The following is a 25,725-nucleotide window of genomic DNA, read 5'->3' on the forward strand; positions in this document are numbered from 1 at the left end:
AAAAAATCAGAAAAAAATATTTCATAAAATACATTTCTAGAAATTTAAAAGGAATCCAAAGAGTAGAAATGGGTTAATCACCCTGTCAAGATAGAACTTAAATTGGGTAAACATGTAATTCACAACTAAGAATGCTTCCAAACCTTCCATGAGTATAGCGCCACTAAAGAATAGGAGCTTCCTGCTTCCACTGAGTCTATTTTCTCCCACCTTGCTAGGAGTGTACAATCACCACAAAACAACATTGAAATCTAGCAATAATTCTTATTTCATCACATAAAAGTAATGGCTTTAGTTAGACTTTATGTATGAATGTGAATTACAGTGGAAAGAAGTTTTGCATAAATGTTTACCTTGAAAAATTAAAATTATATACAGTATACTGTACGTATATATATATATATATATATATATATATATATATATATATATATATATATATATATATATATATATATATATATATATATATATATATATATATATATATATATACACACGTGTGTGTATGTGTGCGTGCGTGCAGCTCTATTTTTCAGTTTTGTTGCATGTCAAACTTCTTCCATGGTTTCAAAAACTTCTGGCTTAATATAAACATTGGAAAAATCCTTTGGCAAGTTGTCATCAACTTCTTCATCTAAGATTTCTGATTTCAATGTAAATGGTCTTGATTCAGGGCTAGGGGCTTCAGCTTTTACCGGGCTTGTTGTAGCCATTTCATCAGCAATGTAGACAAACGATTCATTATTACTTCCATCTAAGTGATTTTTGTCAATGTGTTTCTTGAAACTATCATACCTTAAATATTTTTTCTTACACACAGGGCATTTATAATCTCTTTTGTCAGCATGAACAACCATATGACCCTTCAAATGGGCTTTCTGAGCAAAAGTCTTATGGCAAATATGACATTTATGGTTCCTTTCCCCACTATGAACAATTTTGTGCCTTTCTAAGTTTGATTTTAATGAAAATCTAAAATCACAGATATCACAAACATAATTTTTTTCTTTTGTATGCACTCGCATATGAACTGTGACCTTGGACTTATGAGAGAACAATCTTCCACAAACTTCACATGCAAATTTTTTTTCTCCCGTATGAATTAATATATGTTTTGATAAAACAGAACTCTGGCTAAAATATTTTTCACATAAATTACATTTGAATCTTTTTTCACCGGTGTGAACACGTCGATGCTTCACAAGTCCAGATTTCATTGAAAATCCTTTTTGGCAGACCTCGCAGTTGAATCTCTTGATCTGTGTGTGCGAAAACATATGAGAAGTTAAATGTGAGCGAAGTGAGAACCCTTTTCCACAGAGCTCACAGATGAAATTTTTAATTCCACTATGTATTAAAGTATGTTCAATCATGTGAGCTTTCCTAAAAAAATCCTTTCCACAAACTGGACACTCATATTTTTTCACACCTGAATGAACAACCTGATGACGGACTAAAGTTGACTTCCGAGAAAACTTTTTGTCACAAGAATCACACTTAAAATTCCGTTCCCCTGTGTGAACTACCTTATGATTTTCTAAATGAGTCCTTCTTGGAAATCCTTTCCCACACAAGTCACACTTGAATTTTTTGTTTTCTGAATACTTTACAAAATCTCCCATTATACCACAAGACTTTGAAAATATTTTATCTTCACTATCACTTACTTTAGCACCTTTATCACTATCAGTATCTTCACTGCTACTTTCATCAGTAAAATTACCCTTCTCGTCTATTTCACTAACATGTTCATCAGTGCTGTTATCATTCTCCATGTCTTTATTACCTAAAGGAGTGTGATAGCCTAAAAAGTGTTCCTCATTAATAGCTTCATGAATGAGATATTTCAACTTGTCTACTTCTTTGTTTTTATCATGGAGAGTATCTTGGGTTTCTACTTCATCATTAACTGAATTAGGCAAATTGTCTATCTTACCATCTTCACTATGAAATTCGAAAGTAGGACCATCCTGTCTCTTTTTAAAATCCCTTAAATCATTAGCAAAATTATCAATGTTTTCTTTCTTTACTCCAATATAAGTAACATTATCACCTTTAGGTAATAATTCTTGAGATTTTGGTCTTTCTTTTTTCTTAAATTTACTTTTTAATTCACTTGGTAATGATGCCATGACAACTACTATATTTTACAAACTATGTATTCAACATAACCTCTGTACTATAGTAGCTCATTCAATACCATGTCTAAAATCGGAGGGGCTTTCTTTGAATTGAATATGAATCACAGATACTGTATGAATTCAGATTCTATTAACGAGAAAAAAAGTTCAACACTTGAAATAAAGTTAATTATATTTGTTTTAGTTTGTATCCTGAAGCATAAATACTAGCTTCTTCAGTTTTCATTAATACTTGTGTGAAATTATAAACAACAAATACAGTTAATACACAACAGGATATTTCTAAAGAAAATTAATTCTTTTATAAATAAGTAGTGTTTCATTCAAAACTGAACCAAAACAAACCCTTGTACAAAAAATGTTGACATTTTCTTCCGTCAAAATTATCTGTGAATTAATATGCATGATGATTCTTCAAAGCCTTACAAGAATATTATAAACAATTCATTGTTTAAACCAACAATAATATGACTAAACCTCCTGAATAACAAAATATGAGCTAAGTACACAAAAATACTAGTACTACACAGCAAACCTATCCATGTAAATGAGAATACTTTAATGTCTCTTACTGTATTAGTACCAAGTAACACTTTCCCAAGCCTGAGTTTTATCCATCTGGATGACTGTCCACTCAATCATCAAAATATTCTGAAAGAATAAAAAAAAAGGAATTAAGGAGTCTAGAATCTTCAGCATAGTTCAATAAATACAATCCTCTTATATCACTTATGTCTGAGTACAGGTTGAGTTCCAGTTCATGCAAGAAATGATAAGTTTCTGATCCAGATCAAATTTCCCACAACCATGGATATAAACTACAGTATCTCATCTATACTATATTTTGTGTGCAACTCAAGTAAGCAACTTGGAAATTTTTCATGAATACTAATCTGAGAGATATGTGTACAGTATGATACTTTATGATATGAACAAATCCCCTTTCATGTCTTTATCGAACAGAAAGCTTTTAATGTAATTATGTCAAGGGCATGCAAGTAATTGCTTGCAATTTATCAGATTGAAGATTCCTAAACTTAATACCCTTTCTATAACGTAACGTAAATAAGTCTATAATGACCACAGATTGATATTTGGGAGATGCTCATTTTAATCTGAGTTGTTTACGAACAAAAGCTATTTTGTAGATTAACAGCCCTACCTTCCTTGATTCTATTACTTCTGTACTCAAAAGTAAATTACGGTCTTAAAAACTGATCTCATCCACCTTCCACAGTTCAAAAGATTTTTACTCAAATTAATACATCTGAGGCCCACTAGATAGGAGGAATGAGGAACCAATCATTTGACAACAGTTTTTCTCTAAGAGAAATTGCAAATTTTAAAAGTAATTCTAATTTTTCCAAGCTATACAAACATAACTTCTTATACATGAGTACATTTACCAGCACATGTGGAAAGAGTCTCTAAGCTTGGTAATGAGGTAATAGTTGTTGCCAGGAAGAAGAGTGAGTAAGGGTACCACCAGTCTCTTGATGAAGGTTATTCACTTAACATATGGCCATAGGACTATAGAAGGTGGATGAGGGTACATATAGAACTCATGCTTGCATAGCTAAGAAAAATACAAATCTCTTTTAGATTTTGCTATTTGTTCCAATACAAATATAAACCTTACTCCTTTAATAAAGGAGACTTACTCTTTGGTGGGAGGTAGTCCCTCTGAACGGCTTGGCTAAGGGTTATAATAAAATCCTTAGTCAGTCATAATAATATTTATGCTGTTAGAGCTCTAGTCAGTAATAATAGTATTACAGAGAAAATCTTGTACTGGAAAAAATGCACTTTTCCTTAACACAAACAAAATTTCAATGGTATAAAATTTATTTTTTCATACTCGCCAGATATTCACATGGCTTCTCTCTCAAAACTATAAAAGAGCCAATGCCTACCCCTAAATAAAAATTTCCAGTTTTCTTTCCTTGTAAAATGCCTACCCCCCTTTCAGGAATCATCATGTCATCAGGTGGCTGATGACAACTAACTAGTCAATGAAGTGCCATCACTTCTCGAAGTCTCAAAACCTAATCATTAGTCTACTGACGTCACTGATGAATAGGAAGGTGGGGGATATATGAACACTGGCTAAATATGACAAATTAGTAGATAATTTGTATTTTTCATAACTATACAAACCTTAGCTATTTATTAGGGGGTTATACTTTCGGCGGAGCTGAAATAACAAGCCATTAAAATTTAGCGAGGGTTAACTACCCACACCGCTAGTTAGCGGGGCTAGGGGGGGTAGCTTGCTACCACTCCCATTCACACACCTGTGATTTAGTCACTTTGCTTGGAAGTAGGACTTCAAGGAGGATAGGGATGGCGGGCAAGTTTGTATAAAGAGCTAAGGTTTGTATAGTTAGGAAAAATACAAATTATCTACGAATTTGTCATTTGTTCCGTAACGGGAATACAAACCATGCTATTTATTAGGGGTGACTCACCCATTAGGAAGGGTGGACGTCCCTGCCAATCTGGCTTTTGGCTTTGCCTGGGGGCTCCTTATCTGAGTATGTTAGTACTTAAAAATAAGGAGTCCCTGCCCTCGCTAAACCTTGGTAGGCAAGGTCTGCGGCCTACGCAAGCTGTGTGACTGTCTAGGTAAATTTATTCAGAGTCTATGTAGGAAAAACCTGATGTAACCAAGACTTCCCAAAACCACCTCGCCAGGGTATAGGGAAGCAACAGTATTAGCTTAATATTAGGTAAATAAGGGAGCATGGTTTACCTGCAGTGGTTTGAGGTCAGCTTATGCAGAGAACCCAGGATGCTGCTTTCCCCACGAGAAGGTAGGATGAAGAAAAGAATAAGAGCCAGTTAAATCTTTTCATTCACGCAGACTAAAACCGAGTAACAGTGCCCTCAACCTTCTGCTACTTGTCCAATAAGGAGTTTGAGGTATACAACCAGCTGTTGTGCAGCCACCACCGGACCGATAGAGATCGTATCGAGTTCCTGTGGGTCACGTCTTGCAGGAGAAAGGTTGTGAAAGTCACCTGGAACATTCACATCCTTTCTTGTAAAACCTGCATCACAGAGTAATCTGCTAAGAAGGACCAGGGACATAGTTATGCCCCTGACACTGAGTCGTCATGTCGAGATGATGTTTCGGTGATCCTCCTCTAGTCTCTCCCAGTGCTGACAAGAGAAGGGACCAGGGCAGGCTGTTGCTGTTTTCTTTAGGTAAAGTCTCATACCTTACCCTGGGTACAGTAACGGATGATCTGGATCGTCCGTTACCAAGTTGAGACTTGAGTAGGATCCGTCACCTCTGGAGACTGTGTCTGGCGACATACTCAGGGATGAAACTGAACATTGTCTTTCACCCTTCTCAATAATGGGCGATGTCGAAAGAGAGACCACAAAGTTCCTTGACTCGTGTGGTTGCTGTCCGAGTGTGTAGGAACATTGTGTTCTTAAATCAGGAGAAAATTTGTTGTATGGTGAAGTGGAACATAGGGAGGTCCCTTTAGGGATCGGAGATTTGAACCATGTTCCGAGAGGAAGGTCTCAATTCTGACAGGGGAAGGCAAGTTGTAAGTTCGTATGAGTTAGGAAAAGTCTATCGACGAGAGGGTGTCCCTTTCTTTCAGTTTGAAGGTGAAGGATCAAGGTTGAGAGTTCATCTTTACCTGTCGGAACTGAATAGGGGGTCTTTTCCTCTTGTATATACTCAAGGATTCCGCTATTGCTGGAATAGAGGTTTGTTCCGTAACCGAAATACAAACCACGCTATTTACAAAGGGTATTACTTTTAGCGCAGCTGAAATGACGAGCCAATAGTTTTTAACGAGGGTTAATTACCCCCGCGCTAGTTAGCGGGGGGTGGGGAAGGGTAGCTTGCTACCCCTCCCCCCTCCACACACCGGTGACTTGCTTCACTTCACTTTTGGCTCGGCGGTGATCAGACGTGTCTGCTCATTGCCTTCGTGACAGCCTTTAATTTTCTGCTTTTTCTTTTCAGCGTGTGTGTTGGTTGGAAGTTAACCTTCAGTTTTTTTTTTTTTTTTTTCTTTACTATGCGTACATGCCCTGGAGTTGCCGGCCGTCCTTGTGGGACTTTCATGTCGGACGTTAATACGGATCCACACACCCTCTGCCCTCAATGTCGGGGCCGACGGTGTGACCAGGATAACATGTGCCGTGAGTGCAGGGAGTGGTCTGCCTCCCAGTGGGAGAGGTTTGGCCGTCGGCGTAAGAAAAAGTCCAAGAGAGATCGTTCTCCTCCGGGGTTAGCCTTGAAGGAGGAAGGTTCTCGGGACTCTTCTTCCGCCGCCCAAACCTCCTCCGAAGCTCCCCCTCGGCCGCCTCCTAAGGAGAGTCGTCCGGGTGGGAGCGCAGGCCCTTGTTCTGTTTCCCTACCTTCGGTGGGGGGAGAGGGCGTCGCCTCCCATAGCGAGGCGGTTCCCCCTCCTCCTCCGGAGAGGTTATTGATAATGATAATGCCTTATCCAGGGATGATCTTTTACAGATTTGGTCGTCCCTGGGGCTTAAGGGCTTGCCCTCCAGGGTCGCTCTTATTGACCTTGTCTCGTTGGGGGCCGCTGTTAAGCAGTCGCTGGTGGTAGCAGAGGTAGACCCTCTGTCTATTGTCGACGTCGTGGTGACAGAGGCCTCCGACGTGGCTGGGCCTTCCGCCGCAGGTGCTGTTGCTCAAGGCTCTCCTCCTCCTTCCGTACATCCTTCGAAGGGGGAAGTGAGTCCTTCGGTCTCGACTGCTGCTCAGCTTCCTTCTGAAGGAAGTGTTTTGACGGAGACTCCCCTTCGGAGGACCGATGGTCCCGACGATCTCCCCCGAGGCCGCCTCCGCCGTAAGGCTCACCGCCCTCTACGCCACAAGGGCCTCCCTTCCCCTTACAGGGGGACTAGAGACGCCTTTTTGGGTCTTCGTCCTCCGGGGGGGACTCTCCTCGTCAGCCTCAACCTACTGCTCCGCCCTCCTTGAACCTCTCTGCAGACCACTCACCATCTCCTGCCGGATCTTCGCCTTCTGGAGAACTCATCACCCGACGGGCAACGGTCCCTTCGGGGCTAAGGGATTCTTCCCTTACGCGAGCAGTGCTAGCGCACAAGCGCTCTCCTGCTCGCCAGCGCTCTCCTACTCGCCAGCGCTCACCTGTTCGCCAGCGATCTCCTGCTCGCCAGCGCTCTCCTGCTCGTCGACGATCTCCTGCTCGCCGACGCTCACCTGCTCGTCGGCTCTCTCCTGATGTTCGCCCCCCTCGCCAGCGCTCCCCTGCTCGTCAGCTCTCTTCCGAGCGCCAGCGCTCATTTGAGGACCATCGCCCTGCGGTCTCTGATCACCCTTTAGTTCCTGCTGAACTCCCTGCTCGCCATCTGCCTGGTCCTGTGGCTACGCAACATCGTGCTGCGCGTGTGTCAGAAACACATGTTCGCCAACGCGCCAGCGATCTTCCCGTTCCTGCTCGTGAATGCGCCGCACCACCTGTCCTCTCACAGGACACGCGTCGACCTTCTGCTTGCCAGCGATCACCAGCTCGCCAGCGATCACCTACGCGCCAGCGATTACCTCCTCGCCAGCGTTCACCTGCTTGCCAGCGCGCACAGGCGATCTTAGTATCGCCTATTCAACAGCGACAACTAGCGCGCCGACGTTCGCCAACGCTCCTGAAGGAACATGGTTCGCCAGCTTCTAGCTCGCCATCGCGCGATCGCCGGCCTGCACATGCCGCTCGCCATCGCTCGCCATTGCACGATCGCCCTCCTGCGCATGCTGCTCGCCATCGCACGACCCTGCACGATCGCCCGCTTACGCATGCTGCTCCTCATTGCACAACCCTGAACGATCGCCCTCCTGCGGATGCTGATCACCATCGCACCCCATCACGCGATCATTCACCTGCGCATGCTGCTCGCCATCGCACGACCCTGAACGATCGCCCGCTTACGCATGCTGGTCCTCATCGCACAACCCTGAACGATCGCCCTCCTGCGGATGCTGATCACCATCGCACCCTATCACGCGATCATTCACCTACGCATGCTGCTCGCCATCGCTTACCATTACGCGGTCATTCACCTGCGCATGCTGCTCACCATCGCACACCAGTGCGTCGACATACCACATCGCGCCATCTCCAACTTGAGCGACGGCACTCACCAGCTCGTCATCGATCGCCTGTGGATCTACATCGCCAGCGATCTTCCTCACCTACGCGGCAGCACGATCCCTCGCCGTCGCGCCAACGCTTGCGTTCGTCGCCTCGGACACGTGTTCATTTACCTGCCCACCCTCGCGCCCACTCGCCTGCGCGATCGCTCCCCTGCGCGCCCGCGCGACCACTCGCCTGCGCGCCCGCGCGACCGCTCGCCTGCGCGATCATCCACCTGCGCGCCCGCGCGATCATCCACCTGCGCGCCCGCGCGATCATCCACCTGCGCGCCCGCGCGACCATTCGCCTTCGCGCGACCATTCGCCCTCGCGCGACCATTCGCCCTCGCGCGACCATCGTTCGCGGCGAATTCCACAGCCAGTGGTAGCAGCAGGGACGCGTGCTCCAAGAAGGCACTCGGGATCACCTCCATCCAAGCACAGGTTGGTAGTGCAGGACGAAGACAGGTCAGTACAGCATTCTTCCCCACCTTCTTTTCAGGCAGGTACCGTCGTGTCCACTCCTAAGGATCGCCCGATCCCTTTCTCTTTAGCGAGGATTTCGGACTCTGTGTCCTTGGAGCAGCAGACTTGGTTTGGTCCGCTGGCACGGGCGTTAGTGAGGGTTATGAAACCAGCTCTCGCCGACCAGGGTAACAAACCAGCGGCTGTCTCTCCTACGCTGAAGAGAAAGAGAGGAGTGGACTTTGTGGTGACTTCCCCTAGGGCGAAGTTGGTTCCCAAGAGGTCGGTCTCGAAGGTCCCTTCTCCTGCACGAGTACTCTCTCCTTCTCCCGTGGACGAGGCCTTTCCGTCCTCAGGTGAGTCCAGTGGGGCGGTAGTCTTCCCCTCGGCACCAGGGGGGGAGACTTCGCTTCAGGCAGGAGAATCGTCTCGTGAGGAAGGGGTCCCTCGAACCTCGTTGTTGGGATCCTGTATCCCTCCCAGGAGGGAACCCAAGGATTCCAAGACCGTCCCTAAATCCTCTGCAAGGATTCGTCAGGAACCCACGACTACCCAGGGGAATGTCCACGTATCACCCCAGGAAGAGATTCCTGGGGTAGGAGACTTAGCTGCCAGCCCGCAGGGAGGAGAACAGCAAGAGTCCGAACATGCCTTCTGGCAGGTCCTAAGCCTGATAAGGACACTTAACAGACTTACGGATCCAGTCATCGCCCCCCGTGAAGGCAAAGACACGATTCTGGATGAAGTGTTTGACGTTCGGAAGGCCCCTAAGACCAGTGCAGCTCTGCCCTGGTCTCGGGGCTGAAGAGTGCCAGAGCTAGGGCCAACGCTCAGCTCGCACTTCTTGCCTCCTCCAGTCGTTCCACTGCCGGGAACAAGCTTATCCCTCCTCCCCGCCTTCAGCAGAGGAGGTATTTCGAGATCCTGGGTGAGCACAACCTCGCTCTTCCTCTCCATCACTCTGTGGAGGAGCTGGCGAAGGGAGTTCCCCTGGAGAAACTCTCTGCCCGGCAGGTGTCGTTCTCGGCGGCAGAGATCCTTAACCACGAGAAGGTCGCTAAGTGTGCCATGCAGGCCACTTCGTGGCTGGACTTCTGGCTAGGATCTCTGGGCATCCTATTGCGATCGGAGGACTTGTCCAAGGAGACCAATAGGAAGGCCCTAGAGACCTTCTTGCTCTCGGGCACCCGCTCCATGGAGTTTTTGGCGCACCAGGTTACCACCCTGTGGGCCAACTCGGTGTTGAAGCGTTGCGATGCTGTGTCCGAGAGATTCCATCCGAAGGTCCCCGCCGTAGATGTGTGTAGGCTCCGACATGCTTCCCTTCTGGGGGAGAGCCTGTTTGAGCCTCAAGACTTGGAGCGAACGGCTGAGAGGTGGAGGAAATCCAGCACGGACTCCCTCCTCCACAGGGCCCTTACAACTCGGCCCTATAAGCCTCCAGCCCCGCCACAACAGCAGCAACAGCCTCATAAGGCTCCCAAACAGGCACCGGCAGATAAGAAAGTGGTGTCTAAGCCCCAGCCCTTTCCAGCCAAGGTCAAGAGGGGCGGTAAGTCCTCCAGGGGAGGCAAGACTCCTAGGGGTGGCGGCCGCGGCCGCAAACCCTAGGGGTGGCAGTCCCCCTGCGAGTCCACCTGTGGGGGGATGCCTTCAGCGTTGCGTCCGCAGGTGGCAGCAACACGGGGCCGATGCTTGGACGGTCTCAGTGATCGGCCAAGGGTATCGCGTCCCGTTCACGTCATCTCAACCTCCCCTGACAGCGAATCCAGTGTCGTTGAGCACCTATGCCATGGGATCGGCAAAGGGGCTGGCCCGTCAGGCCGAAGTCGAGACCATGTTCGAGAAGGGTGCTCTCCAGGAGGTCGTGGACGGCTCCCCAGGCTTCTTCAGTCGACTCTTTCTTGTAAAGAAGGCTACTGGAGGCTGGAGACCCGTCATCGATCTCTCAGCTCTGAACAGGTTTGTCAAACAAACCCGGTTCAGCATGGAGACAGCAGACACGGTCAGACTTGCGGTGAGACCACAAGACTTCATGTGTACACTGGATCTAAAGGACGCGTACTTCCAGATCCCAATCCATCCGTCTTCCAGGAAGTACCTGAGATTCTGCCTAGACAACAAGATCTACCAGTTCAAGGTGCTGTGTTTCGGTCTCTCCACAGCTCCTCAGGTGTTCACCAGAGTGTTCACCCTGATTTCATCTTGGGCGCACAGGAACAGCATTCGTCTCCTTCGTTACCTAGACGATTGGCTGATCCTAGCAGACTCGGAGTCGACCCTTCTTCGGCACCGAGACAGGCTTCTGGATCTTTGCCAGGATCTGGGGATCATGGTAAACCTCGAGTAGTCCTCTCTGCAGCCGTCCCAACGACTGGTTTATCTAGGCATGCTAATAGACACCAATCTCCACACAGCCTTTCCATCAGACGACCGGATGGCAAGGCTGAGGAGGGTGGCGGAGCCTTTCCTCAGGCGAAAAGAACTCCCCGCCCAATCGTGGTTGCGTCTCTTAGGCCACCTATCCTCCCTGGCCCGTCTGGTTCCAAACAGCCGCCTCAGGATGAGATCCCTTCAATGGCGGCTCAAGTCCCGGTGGAATCAAGGATCCGATTCCCCGGACATTCTGATCCCAATGGGGTCTCTGGAACAGACGGACTTGCGGTGGTGGCTGGCCGACGAGAACCTGCGGAAGGGAGTGAGTCTTCTCGTCCTCCCCCCGGAATTGACTCTGTTTTCGGACGCGTCAAAAGAAGGGTGGGGGGGGCGCACGTTCTGAACCAGAGGGCCTCAGGCCTTTGGTCAGAATCAGAAAAGTGCCTACACATCAGCCTGCTAGAATTGAAGGCCGTCTTTCTGGCTCTTCAGCAGTTCCAACGGTCCCTGGCGGGTCACTCCGTGGTGGTGATGAGCGACAACATCACGGTAGTGGATTGTATCAACAAGCAGGGAGGCACTTTTTCGCAACAGCTATCCCATCTTGCAGTAGAGACTCTGAGGTGGACCAAAACCCACTCGATAACACTATCAGCTCGCTTCATTCCTGGCAAGAGGAATGTGCTTGCCGACAGTCTGAGCAGGGCTTCGCAGATAGTGAGTACCGAGTGGTCTTTGGATCCTCAGATAGCCAACAGAGTCCTGACTTTGTGGGGTTCCCCGACGGTGGACTTGTTCGCGACAGCCTTGAACTTCAAGCTGCCCCTGTACTGCTCACCAGTCCCAGACCCCAAGGCACTCTGGCAAGATGCTTTCCAGCAACGGTGGGACAACATCGACGTGTACGCCTTCCCACCATTCTGTCTGATGAGAAGGGTGCTCAACAGGACCAGACTATCGGTCAACTGTTCCATGACTCTAGTAGCTCCGCTATGGCATCACGCGGAATGGTTTCCGGACCTTCTGCAACTCCTGACGGAACTCCCAAGGGAGCTTCCTCCACGACACGAGCTTCTCAGACAACCCCACTCCGGTGTCCCTCACAGGGCCGTAGCCTCGCTTCGGCTTCACGCCTGGAGACTATCCAGTGTCTCCTCGCGGAGAGAGGCTTTTCGCAACAGGTTGCGGAGAGAATGTCTCGGAACCTGCGAAGGTCCTCTGAGGGAGTCTACCAAGCGAAGTGGAGAGTCTTTTGTGGTTGGTGTCGTGGAAGGGGTATCTCTCCACTTGATGCTACTATTCCAGCAATAGCGGACTTCCTCGTGTATCTGCGAGAAGAAATGCGCCTTTCTGTCTCGGCGGTGAAAGGCTATCGCTCAGCCTTAAGCTTGGCCTTCAGATTGAAGGGCGTGGATATTTCTTCGTCGCTAGAACTCTCTTTACTCATACGTAGCTATGAGCTTACCTGCCCCCAGTCGGAAGTGAGACCCCCTCCTTGGAACGTGGTTCGAGTCCTCAGGTCTCTCAAGAGACCTCCCTTCGAGCCATTACGCCAGGCCTCCGATCGCCACCTGTCTTGGAAGACGGCTTTCCTACTCGCCTTGGCCTCGGCCAAGCAAGTTAGTGAACTTCATGGTCTCTCGTACGACATCGCCCATTCAAGGGGATGGGGGGAGGTAACGTTCAGGTTCGTCCCTGAGTTTGTGGCCAAGACTCAGAATCCTGGAGTGCCGGATCCTCGGTTCGACTCTTTCAGGATCGCGAGTCTCCGTTCTGTAACAAACGACCCAGACCAGCTGCTACTATGCCCAGTGAGGTGTCTGAGGTACTACTTGAAGAGAACGGCTGCAGTCCGTCCTCATGTGCGAGCTTTGTTTGTGAGCACAGGCAGGACAAAGAGGAGGGTCACCAGGAACACCATCTCAGCTTGGATTCGAAGGGTTATCCACCATGCCCTGAATCCTGACCCTCCTCCGTCACGTCGCCCTCGGGCCCACGATGTCAGGGGTATTGCTACATCCCTGGCCTTCAAGAGAAACTTCTCTGTGACGCAGGTACTTCAAGCTGGGGTCTGGAAGCATCAAACAACCTTCACAGCCCACTACCAGCAAGACGTGACCCACAGGAGCCTCGATACGTTCTCTATCGGCCCTGTGGTGGCTGCACAACAGCTGGTCTAACCTCAGGCTCCTTTTTGGACAAGTAGCAGTAGGTTGAGGGCGTTGTTACCCGGTCTTAGTCTGTGTGAATGAAAGAGTATGTCTGACCCTTACTTCTTTCTTCATTCTCCCCTCTCTTGGGGAAGCAGCATCCTGGTCCTAGCATAGCTGACCTCGACCTCTGCAGGTAACCCATGCTTCTTTGTGCTCCTAGTATTAAGCTTAATACTGTTGCGTCTCCCATACCCTGACGAGGTGGTATGGGGAACGTCCTATCCTAGAATTCCTATCTGAAGGTCTCAAGGTCAACTTCATAGGACGAGTCACACTCTCCTCCTCACACTGCTTATGTAGGCCACTCGTTCCTAGCGATGCTAGGAACCTGTGAGGTACAGGGGCTCCCTCTCTCTAGTGCTGCTCACTGAGGAATCGAGCCCCCGGGCAAGCCAAAGTCAGTAAGGGTGGGGACTTTCCACCCTTCCTAAGGGGTAAGTCACCCTTTGTAAATAGCGTGGTTTGTATTTCGGTTACGGAACAAATGACAAATTCGAAGATAATTTGTATTTTTCCTAACCATACAAACCTTAGTTATTTACACATATGTGCCCGCCATCCCTGACCCCCAAGTCAAGTCCTACCTCTAAGTGAAGTTAAGTGAAGTGAAGCAAGTCACCAGTGTGTGGAGGGGGGAGGGGTAGCAAGCTACCCTTCCCCACCCCCCGCTAACTAGCGCGGGGGTAATTAACCCTCGTTAAAAACTATTGGCTCGTCATTTCAGCTGCGCTAAAAGTAATACCCTTTGTAAATAGCTAAGGTTTGTATGGTTAGGAAAAATACAAATTATCTTCGAATTTGTCATATTGAGTGGAGAGACACACTTTCACATGACACCAACCACACAAGACGTTATACTGCCTGGTAGACTGATGCTGAGGAATTCCTCAGATATCTAGACAACCTTTTCGCAAAGAGGTATTGGGTAGTCTTCAGGCGTACAATCATAGCAAAGCTATAGCTTGTGGTAGGTGTCAAAGTGGGTTGTCTGTGATGTGGAGAGGGTTCTCTTGGAGACTTTATCAGGAGCTGCAAAAGGTTTGGAGACAGTTCTGCATAATGCCATAGCAGAGCTAGGAGAGTCCTTGAGAGGTTGACCATGTTCTAGCCTTCTTGAGTGCCCTTCTCCAGATAAAACAGGGACGACACGTAAACGTCATTGTTGTACCCACCATTGTTGCCTTGGGGTCTAGGGCTGGTAAGCAACGGCAGCCTGAGATTTAGGAGCGTTGCGAACAGACCCCTAGTTGGAGGACCTCATAAAGTCGGGACTTTGTTGGCTACATGGCGATCCAAAGTCCATTCGGTATACCTTATCTGAGATGCTGTGCACAGATTGTCGGCAAGCACATTCTTCCAGTCTGGAATGAAGCGGGCTGATAGTGGTACCGAACGGACTTTGGCCCATCCTAGTGTTTATACTGTTAGATGGGAAGAGGCTACGAGCAAGTTCCTTCTTGCTTGTAGAAGTGAGTCTCTAGGTGGTGTGTGGTGTGTCGTCTATCATCACATCACTGAGTGGTCTGTTAGGAACCCATGAGGGTGCTGAAGGACCGGAAAGTTGGCCTTCATCTCTTAAAGAGATTTAAGTGAAGGTACTTTCGGGCTCTGTCCAGAGGGCTGAGGTCGTGTGGTGCAGCACTATGGTCCCTCCTCTCTTTTCTTTCCGACTCAAGTCTTTTGGAATGGAATTCGTTCTCGTTTCGAAAAGGTTTTGTGGAGATTGGTGTCTAGAATCATTCCCAGATACACCAGTCTCCTGGGAGGGAAGTAGGGAAGACTTCTGTAGGTTTACCCTGATCACCGGATCTTAGTAAAAAGACTTCAGAAGTTCCAGTGTTAACGCAAGGTTCCCATTGAGTCTGCTAAGGTCAGTCAGTCGTCACAAGAGAGAGGAGACAGAAGCCGATCCTGTGAGACCAGGATGGGTGTAGTGGAAAGATTGAAGCACAGTGCCTTGAACTGGTGTTTCTTGTTTGTCTAGACTGAATCTTCCAACCTTCCTAGATGGATGGTTTGGACCTGGGAGTAAGTGTCCTTTAGGTCCAGTGTGCAAATGAAGACCTGAGGCCTTAGCCCTTGTTCGAACTCCAACATGGTGTGGACATTGACCCAAAGGGACAGCTCCTTGCTGATCCTTTTGCATGGAAGATTGTCGACGCTGGAGTCTTGACTCGTGTTGTAAAGGATCAGGCGCGATACCCAGTGTAAGAATTCTTCTCTGAGAGAGAATTTCTTTAACTAACAGAAGGAAGGCAACGCTTAGCTTAGCCTTACCATGTGCCCTGATGGGATTGATGCTATTTCTTAGAATAGAATCAATCTGGCGAATGTTAATCAATGGTTAACCGTTGGGTATCGTGGTTACGGTGCAGTTGGAGAGCGCTCACAAGTAGTTCCCTGTCGGCTAGCCGTTGATAAGGGTTGTTGAACGTTTGCCGATCACTTTACTGTGATGGCGAACGACCAGTAGCGATAAGTATGATGTATACCTTCTGATCTAGGAACTACAGAAAGCGGTTGACTAGTAAGTTCGAGTCACAAACTGCTGGCCAATTGCCGATGACCGATTCATGATGGTGAGTTAGAGATCAGCAAGCTGATTATGGTCCACCCTGGTTGGTCAGAGATGAGGAAGCTGAAGATGGGCTGGTCAGAGATCAACGAGCTGAGTTCAATGATAGAAGAAAGATGAACTGCCCATCGGTGATCTAGTGATCAGCACGCTGATGACTGGTTATTGACTAGCAATCGGTGATTGGAAACGCTAGCAATTGGATATCTCAGGTAATGATATCTTAAATGGAAGCACCTTACATCTAATTATATCAAGACTGTTCAATAATTGTTTCACCTGAAAACCATAAGGTTGAGATTTTGGGTGCATCTCAAAGTATGTTGAGAGCCTTACAAGGCTTGCAGTCTTAAAGGCTAAAGAATTAGGGAGTCTTTGCAACCTAAACTAATACCGAACATTAGAAGACTTTCGGTAAAGGTCCAAAGGCAACTCTCCAGTGTCAACAAGGAGGCTTGGGATAGGTGAAGTTCCAAAGGCTCCTGTGGCCAATCTGATACCAGTATGGTGTATAGAATCTAAAATCTTTAGTTTGGAGGGGGGAACTAAGCCTTCAGCTACATCAGCAACAGGAGCAGAGGTTTGAGATAACTCGTCAGAAGCCTCTGCCACAACAACGTCAACGATAGACAGAGGATCAACCTCTGCTAACGTCGGCGACTGTTTAACAGCTGCCCCTAACCTGATTGTGTCAAACAGGGCTTCCTTGGAGGGCAAGCCCTGAAGCCCCAAGGAAGCCCAAAGCTGTAACAAATTATCATTAGCAACATTAGAAACAATTAAATCCTCCCCCGGGGGAGGAGGAGGAGCTGCCTCGCTATGGGAGGCAACTCCCTCTCCTAAACCCCGAGATCAGTCAACGGAAATGCGGCCTACGCTACCACTCCCCGGCCTCTCAGAAGAAGCCGATGGAGTGGGAGCTTCGGAGGAGGCTTGGGCTATGGAAGAAGAATCCTTGGGATTTTCTCTCTTCAAGGAAGCCCTTGAAGGAGAAATATCCCGTTTCGACTTCTTCTTCCGGCGCCGGGAAAACCTCTCCCACTGGGAGGTAGACCACTCCCTGCACTCACCACATACTTTATCTCTGTCACACCGTTGACCCCTATAAAAAGGACATAAGGTGTGTGGATCTGTTTCGACCGCCGACATATAAGTCCCACAAGGGCGGTCAGGTAAGCCTGGGCACTTCCGCATCGCAGAGGCCAACTTCCAAACACTCTGTCAAAAAGAAAAAGCAAACAAAGATTAATGGCTGTCAGTGTAGGCGAGGGTGATAGGGGACACGTCCGTCTAGCACCCGAGCCGATAGCAAAGTGAGCTCAGCACAGGTGTGTGTGTGGAGGGGGGGGTAGTAGTATACTACCCCTCCCTACCACCCGCTAACTAGCGATGGGGTAGTAAACCCTCGTTAAAATTCCAATGGCTCGTCATTTCAGCATTGCCGAAAGTAATTACAGTGAACCCTCGTTTATCGCGGTAGATAGGTTCCAGACCCGACCGCGATAGGTGAAAATCCGCGAAGTATTGACACCATATTTACCTATTTATCTAACATGTATATTCAGACTTTTAAAACTTTCCCTTGTACGTAGTACTGTTAACAAACTACCCTTTAATGTACAAAACACTTAATGCATGTACTACAGTACCCTAAACTAAAACAGGCACAAATATTAAAGGCAATTTTATATCATGCGTTTCCTGAACACGCCAAAAAGCACGATAAAAAATGGCAACCAATGTTTTGTTTACGGTTCTCTGATCATAATGAAGAAACAAACGCATTTAGTGTACTGTACACATCAGTGTATAGGTTAGTTTTTGCATCGATTATATTGATTATACAGTATGTTGATTTTGTTATTACCAATGTTTTACTTAATTTTTCTTAGGACTTCCAAATGAAATGTTTTTCTTTATTACACCGCCTGAAACGACGGCGTCATAAAGTACGCTCAGTAAACAACCACACTCAGTAAACAAAGAAGGCATTTAACGTGCATGATGAAAGTGATAAATATGACAAATTTGAAGATAATTTGTATTTTTCCTAACCATACAAACCTCAGCTATTTACATTGGGTTTACCATTTAGCGCAGCTGAAATGGCGAGCCATTAGAATTTAACGAGGGTGTATTACCCCACCGCTAGTTAGCGGGGGGGTAGGGGAGTGGTAGCTAGCTACCCCTCCCACCCTCACACACAGGTGAATGCTCACTTTCACTTAGAGATAGGACTTGTCTTGGGGGGCAAATATGTGTAAATAGCTAAGGTTTGTATCCATCCATATACCAAGGCACTTCCCCCAATTCTGGGGGTTAGCCGACATCAACAAAGAAACAAAACAAAAAAGGGGACCTCTACTCTCTACGTTCCTCCAGCCTAACCAGGGACTCAGCCGAGTTCAGCTTGTACTGCTAGGGTGCCACAGCCCAACCTCCCACATTTCCACTACAGATGAAGCTTCATACTGCTGAGTCCCCTACTGCTGCTACCTCCGCGGTCATCTAAGGCACCGGAGGAAGCAGCAGGGCCTACCGGAACTGCGTCACAATCGCTCGCCATTCATTCCTATTTCTAGCACGCTCTCTTGCCTCTCTCACATCTATCCTCCTCTCACCCAGAGCTTTCTTCACACCATCCATCCACCCAAACCTTGGCCTTCCTCTTGTACTTCTCCCATCAACTCTTGCATTCATCACCTTCTTTAGCAGACAGCCATTTTCCATTCTCTCAACATGGCCAAACCACCTCAACACATTCATATCCACTCTAGCCGCTAACTCATTTCTTACACCGTTCTCTCCCTCACCACTTCGTTCCTAACCCTATCTACTCGAGATACACCAGCCATACTCCTCAGACACTTCATCTCAAACACATTCAATTTCTGTCTCTCCATCACTTTCATTCCCCACAACTCCAATCTATACATCACAGTTGGTACAATCACTTTCTCATACAGAACTCTCTTTACATTCATGCCCAACCCTCTATTTTTTACTACTCCCTTAACTGCCCCCAACACTTTGCAACCTTCATTCACTCTCTGATGTACATCTGCTTCCACTCCACCATTTGCTGCAACAACAGACCCCAAGTACTTAAACTGATCCACCTCCTCAAGTAACTCTCCATTCAACATGACATTCAACCTCGCACCACCTTCCCTTCTCATACATCTCATAACCTTACTCTTACCCACATTAACTCTCAACTTCCTTCTCTCAAACACCCTTCCAAATTCTGTCACTAGTCGGTCAAGCTTCTCTTCTGTGTCTGCTACCAGTACAGTATCATCCGCAAACAACAACTGATTTACCTCCCATTCATGATCATTCTCGCCTACCAGTTTTAATCCTCGTCCAAGCACTCGAGCATTCACCTCTCTCACCATTCCATCAACATACAAGTTAAACAACCACGGCGACATCACACATCCCTGTCTCAGCCCCACTCTCACCGGAAACCAATCGCTCACTTCATTTCCTATTCTAACACATGCTTTACTACCTTTGTAGAAACTTTTCACTGCTTGCAACAACCTTCCACCAACTCCATATAACCTCATCACATTCCACATTGCTTCCCTATCAACTCTATCATATGCTTTCTCCAGATCCATAAACGCAACATACACCTCCTTACCTTTTGCTAAATATTTCTAGCATATCTGCCTAACTGTAAAAATCTGATTCATACAACCCCTACCTCTTCTAAAACCACCCTGTACTTCCAAGATTGCATTCTCTGTTTTATCCTTAATCCTATTAATCAGTACTCTACCATACACTTTTCCAACTACACTCAACAAACTAATACCTCTTGAATTACAACACTCATGCACATCTCCCTTACCCTTATATAGTGGTACAATACATGCACAGACCCAATCTACTGGTACAATTGACAACACAAAACACATATTAAACAATCTCACCAACCATTCAAGCACAGTCACACCCCCTTCCTTCAACATCTCAGCTTTCACACCATCCATACCAGATGCTTTTCCTACTCTCGTTTCATCTAGTGCTCTCCTCACTTCCTCTATTGTAATCTCTCTCTCATTCTCATCTCCCATCACTGGCACCTCAACACCTGGAACAGCAATTATATCTGCCTCCCTATTATGCTCAACATTCAGCAAACTTTCAAAATATTCCACCCACCTTTTCCTTGCCTCCTCTCCTTTTAACAACCTTCCATTTCCATCTTTCACTGTTTGTATGGTTAGGAAAAATACAAATTATCTTCGAATTTGTCATTTGTTCCGTAACCGAAATACAAACCTCGCTATTTACATTGGGTGACTTACCCCTTAGGTAGGGTGGAAAGTCCCCAGCCATACTGGCTTTGGCTTTACCCGGGGACTCAGAATCCGAGCGAGTCGCACTCGGGAAAAGGAGTCCCTGCACTTCACAAGTTCCTTGCTCCGCAAGGAACCGTGTGGCCTACATAAGCTTGTGTGTGAAGGAAGAAGTGTGACCCATCCTAGGCAGTTGACCTGGAGTTCCAGAAGGAACTCTGGGTTAGGACGTTCCCAATACCACCTCGTCAGGGTATGGGGGACGCGACAGTATTAACTCAATACTCGAAACACAAGGAAGCATGGTTTACCTTATTGCCTTATTTTTTGTTTGGGTTCCCCCAGGTCCCTCAGTGTGAGGCACCTCGTATATCCACCAGAGAGTTGCTAATACATCTTCCGGTGTATTTTGCATCTTCCAGTCTTGGATGGTCTGGGATGCATCTTAGGTATTTATCGAGCTTATTCTTAAACACATCTACGCTCACTCCTGATATGTTTCTTAGATGAGCTGGCAGCACATTAAATAGTCGCTGCATTATCGATGCTGGTGCGTAGTGGATTAATGTCCTGTGCGCCTTTCTCAGTTTACCTGGAATATTTTTTGGCACTATTAATCTACCTCGGCTTGCTCTTTCTGATATTTTAAGCTCCATGATGTTTTCAGTAATTCCTTCTATTTGCTTCCATGCTTGTATTATCATGTAGCATTCTCTTCTCCTTTCTAGACTGTATAGTTTTAAAAATTGCAGTCTTTCCCAGTAGTCAAGGTCCTTAACTTCTTCTATTCTAGCAGTATAGGACCTTTGTACACTCTCTATTTTCGCAATATCCTTTTGGTAGTGTGGGTACTATATCACATTGCAGTACTCGAGTGTACTACGTACATAAGTTTTGTAAAGCATAATCATGTGTTCAGCTTTTCTTGTTTTAAAGTGTCTGAATAACATTCCCATTTTTGCTTTACATTTAGCCAACAGTGTTGCTATTTGGTCGTTGCATAACATATTCCTATTTAAAATTACACCAAGGTCTTTAATTGCTTCCTTGTTTGTGATTGTCTCATTATTAGGTCCCTTGTATGCATACACCATTCCTTCTCTGTTTCCATAATTTATTGATTCGAATTTATCGGAGTTAAATACCATCCTATTTATCTCCGCCCATTCATATATTTTGTTTAGATCTCTTTGTAGTGAGTTCCTATCTTCATCACAAGTAATTTCTCTACTTATTCTTGTGTCATCGGCGAAACTTCTCACTACGGAGTTTTCTACATCACAGTCTATGTCTGAGATCATAATAACAAACAGCAGTGCAGCTAGTACCGTACCTTGTGGCACACCCGATATTACCTGGGCTTCATCTGATTTCTCGTCATTTGCAACCACTATCTGTTTTCTGTTTTGCAGGAATTCTTTTACCCATTTTCCTATCTTTCCCACAATATTATGCTTTCTCATTTTTTTCTCCAATATGTTATGGTCTACCTTGTCAAAGGCTTTGCAAAATCTAGATAGATCACATCTGTGTCTTTTTCATTTATCATATTTTTGTATATGTTTTCATAGTGTGCTATCAGTTGGGTCCGTGTACTTTTACCAGGCACGAAACCGTGTTGACCCATATTAAACATATTATTTTTTACCAAATGGTTCATTATTTTCTTTTTTATTACCCTCTCATACACTTTCATAATATGTGACGTTAGACTAACAGGTCTATAATTGCTTGCCTCTAGTCTTGATCCACTTTTGAAGATAGGGGTTATATAGGCTAATTTATGTTTAACATATATCTCGCTCATATCTACACTCTGTCTTAGCAGTATTGCAAGCGGCTTCGCGATAGTGTTTGCAGTTTTTTTTAACAAAATCGCTGGAACTCCATCTGGTCCGGCTGCCGATCCATTTTTAATTTCGTTTATAGCCTTGACAATATCTGCTTCATTAATATCTATATCCGTTAGATATTCGACATTTTCTTCTCTCATTTCTGTTTCATTATTCTCATTCGCAATTCTTGGCGTGAACTCACTCTTATATTTTTCTGCTAATATGTTGCATATTTCCTTTTTTTCATTCGTTAGCCGTCCTTCAATTCTTAGAGGGCCTATTTCTATTCTCCCTTTATTCATCTTTTTTGCATAGGAGTAAAGTACTTTGGGGTTTCTTTTTATATTTTGAAGTGTCCTTTCTTCTAAGTCCCTTTTTTCATTTTCTTTCGACTGTATAATCTTTTGTTCTGCATTTTCTATCTTACATTTTATTTCCCTCATTTTCCACACATTTTTTTCTTTTGCAAGATTTTTCTTCCACTTTCTAATTTTCTGAAATAAGATCCTTCTGTCTCTTGGTATGCACGTCTTTTGTTTATTGTTTTTTTTTTTTTTTTTGCAGAGGTTCGAGGTCAGCTATGCAGAGACCAGGATGCTGCTTCCCTGTAGAGGGGATGATGAAGAAAGAAATAAGGGCCAGACATACTTCTTTCATTCATGCAGACTAAAACCTGATAACAATGCTCTCAACCTTCTGCTACCTGTCCAAAAAGGAGCCTGAGGTTAGACCAGCTGTTGTGTAGCCACCACAGAGCAATAGAAAACGTATCGAAACTCCTGTGGGTCACGCCCTGCAGGAAGCGGGCTGCGAAGGTCATTAGACGCTTCCAGACTCCAGCTTGCAGCACCTGCGTCACAGAGTAGTATTACTCGAAGGCGAGGGACGTTGCGATGTATCCAACATTGTGCTGTAGGGCGATGTGACGGGGGAGGGTCTGGAGACAGGTCGAGATGAATGTCCTTGAGTCCGAGCTGAAGAGGTATACTGGTGACTCTCCCCGGTGTCCTCCTTGTGCTCCCAAATCGGCTGCAACTGAGGACAAACTGCAGCTGTTCCCAAAGCTAACCTCTCGATTCCTTTACTGGCAGGAAAAAGAAGGTTTTGGGATATCAGATACAGAATGGAGACTCGAAATCTTGAAGGAATTGGACCGAAGGGCCGGGACCCCAAGTTTCTGAGTCTAGCCAACAACTCAGGAGCGAACCTGAATGTTGCCTCCCCCTCTTCCTTAGAAAGGGCGGAGTCGTACGAGACCAAGAAGATTGCTTACACACTGGCCGCGGCCAGAGTGAGCAGGAGACCCAAGACGGAATACAATCCGAGACCTGTTGTAAAGGGTCTTGAGAAGATCTCTTAAGGGACTAAAAAGTCCGAGCCATGCTCCAAGTTGGAGGTCTCACTCCGACTAGGGCAGGGACGATCGTAGCTTCGCACGAGCGAGGAAAGATCCAGCGGGCAGGAAAAAGTTATTCCTTTAAGCCTGAAGGTTAGGGAAAGGCTGAGCGACAGGCTTCATTGCCGAGAGCGGAAAGGAGTTTCCTCCCGCCGAAAGGCAATAAGACCGTTATTGCTGGAGAAGAGGCCTCAAGGGAAGAGGTATATCTCCCACGGCACCAACCACCGAAGACTCTTCACTTCGCCTGGAAGACCCCTGCGGATGACTATCGCAGATGACGCGACCTCTGTCCCGCGACTGTAGCGGGTTGTCTCTTCTTGAGGAGGAGGCGTAGTGTCTCCAGGCATGAAGCCGATTGATTGATTGATTTAAAGTTTTCAGGCATCTTGAGCATGAAGCCGAAGCGACGCCCCGGTTCGTGTGGTTGTTTGAGCATTGTGGTTGTTTGAGTAGTCTGTGCCGTGGGAGAAGCTCTCCCGGGAGTTCCGTCAGGGGAAGCAGAGGGTCCAGAAACCGTTCTGCGCTTAGTCCCAGTGGAGCTCTCCCATTGAAAGGTTGACAGACAACCTGGTCTTGTTGAGACCCATTCTCCACAGACAAAAAGGAGGGAAGACGCAGGCGTCGAAGTTGTCCCACCATCACCGGAATGCATCGTACCAGAGTCTCGGGGTCTGAGACTGGGGGGAAGGACAGCGGAAGCTTGAGGTTCCAAGCTGTCGCGATCTGGTCCCCCAGACCAGGACTTGCTGGTTACTCAAGGCCAAAGACCCCCAGGTACACTCTCTCTACGAGGCTCTGCTCAGATAGTCGGAGAGAATATTCCTCTGCCTGGAATGAGAGAGCCGATGGTGGTATTGAGAGTATCTCAATCATCTCGGTATCTCTACTGCAAGATGTGGAGGTGTGAAAATGCGTCCCCTGCTGGTTGGAACACGCCAGAATCATGAAGTCGACGAGCACGGAGCGACTCGGCAGGAGCTGTAGGATCTGTAGAGGGGCCAGACTACGGCCCCTAAGCCTGCCTGAATGATGGAGAGGTATCCTTCAGGTCCTGACCATAGGCCTGGACCGGAACATCAACCCCCCCCCTTTTTTTGACGAGTCCGAGAACAGCATCAAGAATGTGGGGAAAGGACGAGAATATCCACTCCCATCAAAAGGTTCCATAGATCAACACCAATTGCAGGTCTAAAAGTTCCGCTGGTCCCATGGGGGCCAGGAAGTCTGGTTAATCGTTGCCTGAAACTACCGGAACTTGGACCGGCCCACATGGAACTTATCCTGAGGCGACCGTTTGGAACTATAGACGGGTCAATAAGGAAAGGAGAACTAGGAAACGTTCCAAGGTAGGGCTGAAAGCTCTGCTTGATCGAGAACAGGTACTGCAACTCTCCTCAGCCTTGCCACAGTCAACTGAAGGGAAGGCTCGGAGGAGGTGGCAACAGAATCTGGCGTCCCCAGGTGGTTACCCATCCAAGTACCGACCAGAACCGACGTTGCTTAACCTCGCTGGACGGACGAGAAGCGGGGTTTCCAACGTGGTAAGGCCGTTGACTCAATATCATGGCCAGATACTCCAGATGTTGAGGCAGAAGAGAGAAGGCTCCTAGCAAAATACCATGAACCCACACTCATGGTAAGCATCCGGAAGCTTGTCCTGGCGCTGAAGAAGGTCGAACCCGAGCCTACCGGAGTTGACCAGCCCTCCAAAAAGCAAAGGAGGCGGAAGCCTGCACCTGAGCGGCCATGAGGAAAGCAGGGAGAGTTCTCTGGGGAAAAAACCTGCGATGCCACGGCGGGATCGCCACACTGCATCATAAGCAGGAATACCTGCAGTCTAGGCTGAATTCCACGAGCTCCCTGGAAGATGAATGGAATGGGAACTGAAAGTATCTGTCCTTACGATCCAGGGTTTAAGGAGTCCAGTCGCCTCATTACCAGTCTGATCGATTCTGCTGTTCTACGCTGGACGAAGTTTGTTCGACAAACTTGATCAGGACTGAGAGGTTGACTACGGAACTCCCGACTCAGATACTTCCTTACAAGAAAGGATCGACTGAAGAAGCCGGGGGTGAAGCCGTCGATGATCCCATGGAGGACCTTCTCCTAAGGTATGGATCATTCTGCCCAAATGGGCAACTCTTGCCAACCCTATGGCATAGAGGTTCAGGGACACTGAATTCGCTGACAGAGACGGCAGGCGCGATATCCTTGGCTGATCACAGAGATCGTGCGGGAATGGGCATCGGGAAGCTGTCATCCGGATGAGAAA

At 47.0% G+C, this 25,725-nt stretch overlaps 1 protein-coding gene and 1 pseudogene across 1 annotated transcript in view; both read right to left on the reverse strand.

Moving 5' to 3' along the window:
* Positions 1-518: 518 nt before the first annotated feature.
* The window catches only part of LOC137644933 (zinc finger protein 726-like), a 73,691-nt gene continuing 48,484 nt past the window's right edge, over positions 519-25,725 (reverse strand). The window contains exon 2 of the mRNA XM_068377812.1: positions 519-2,795. Coding sequence (XP_068233913.1) covers positions 552-2,135 — 1,584 coding nt within the window. The 5' untranslated portion in view covers positions 2,136-2,795 and the 3' untranslated portion in view covers positions 519-551. The remainder of the gene's footprint in view (positions 2,796-25,725) is intronic.
* On the reverse strand, positions 24,890-25,008 carry LOC137646199 (5S ribosomal RNA; annotated as a pseudogene).

This window comes from Palaemon carinicauda, chromosome 8 (genome assembly GCF_036898095.1).
Source record: "Palaemon carinicauda isolate YSFRI2023 chromosome 8, ASM3689809v2, whole genome shotgun sequence".
Classification (NCBI taxonomy): Eukaryota; Metazoa; Arthropoda; class Malacostraca; order Decapoda; family Palaemonidae; genus Palaemon; species Palaemon carinicauda.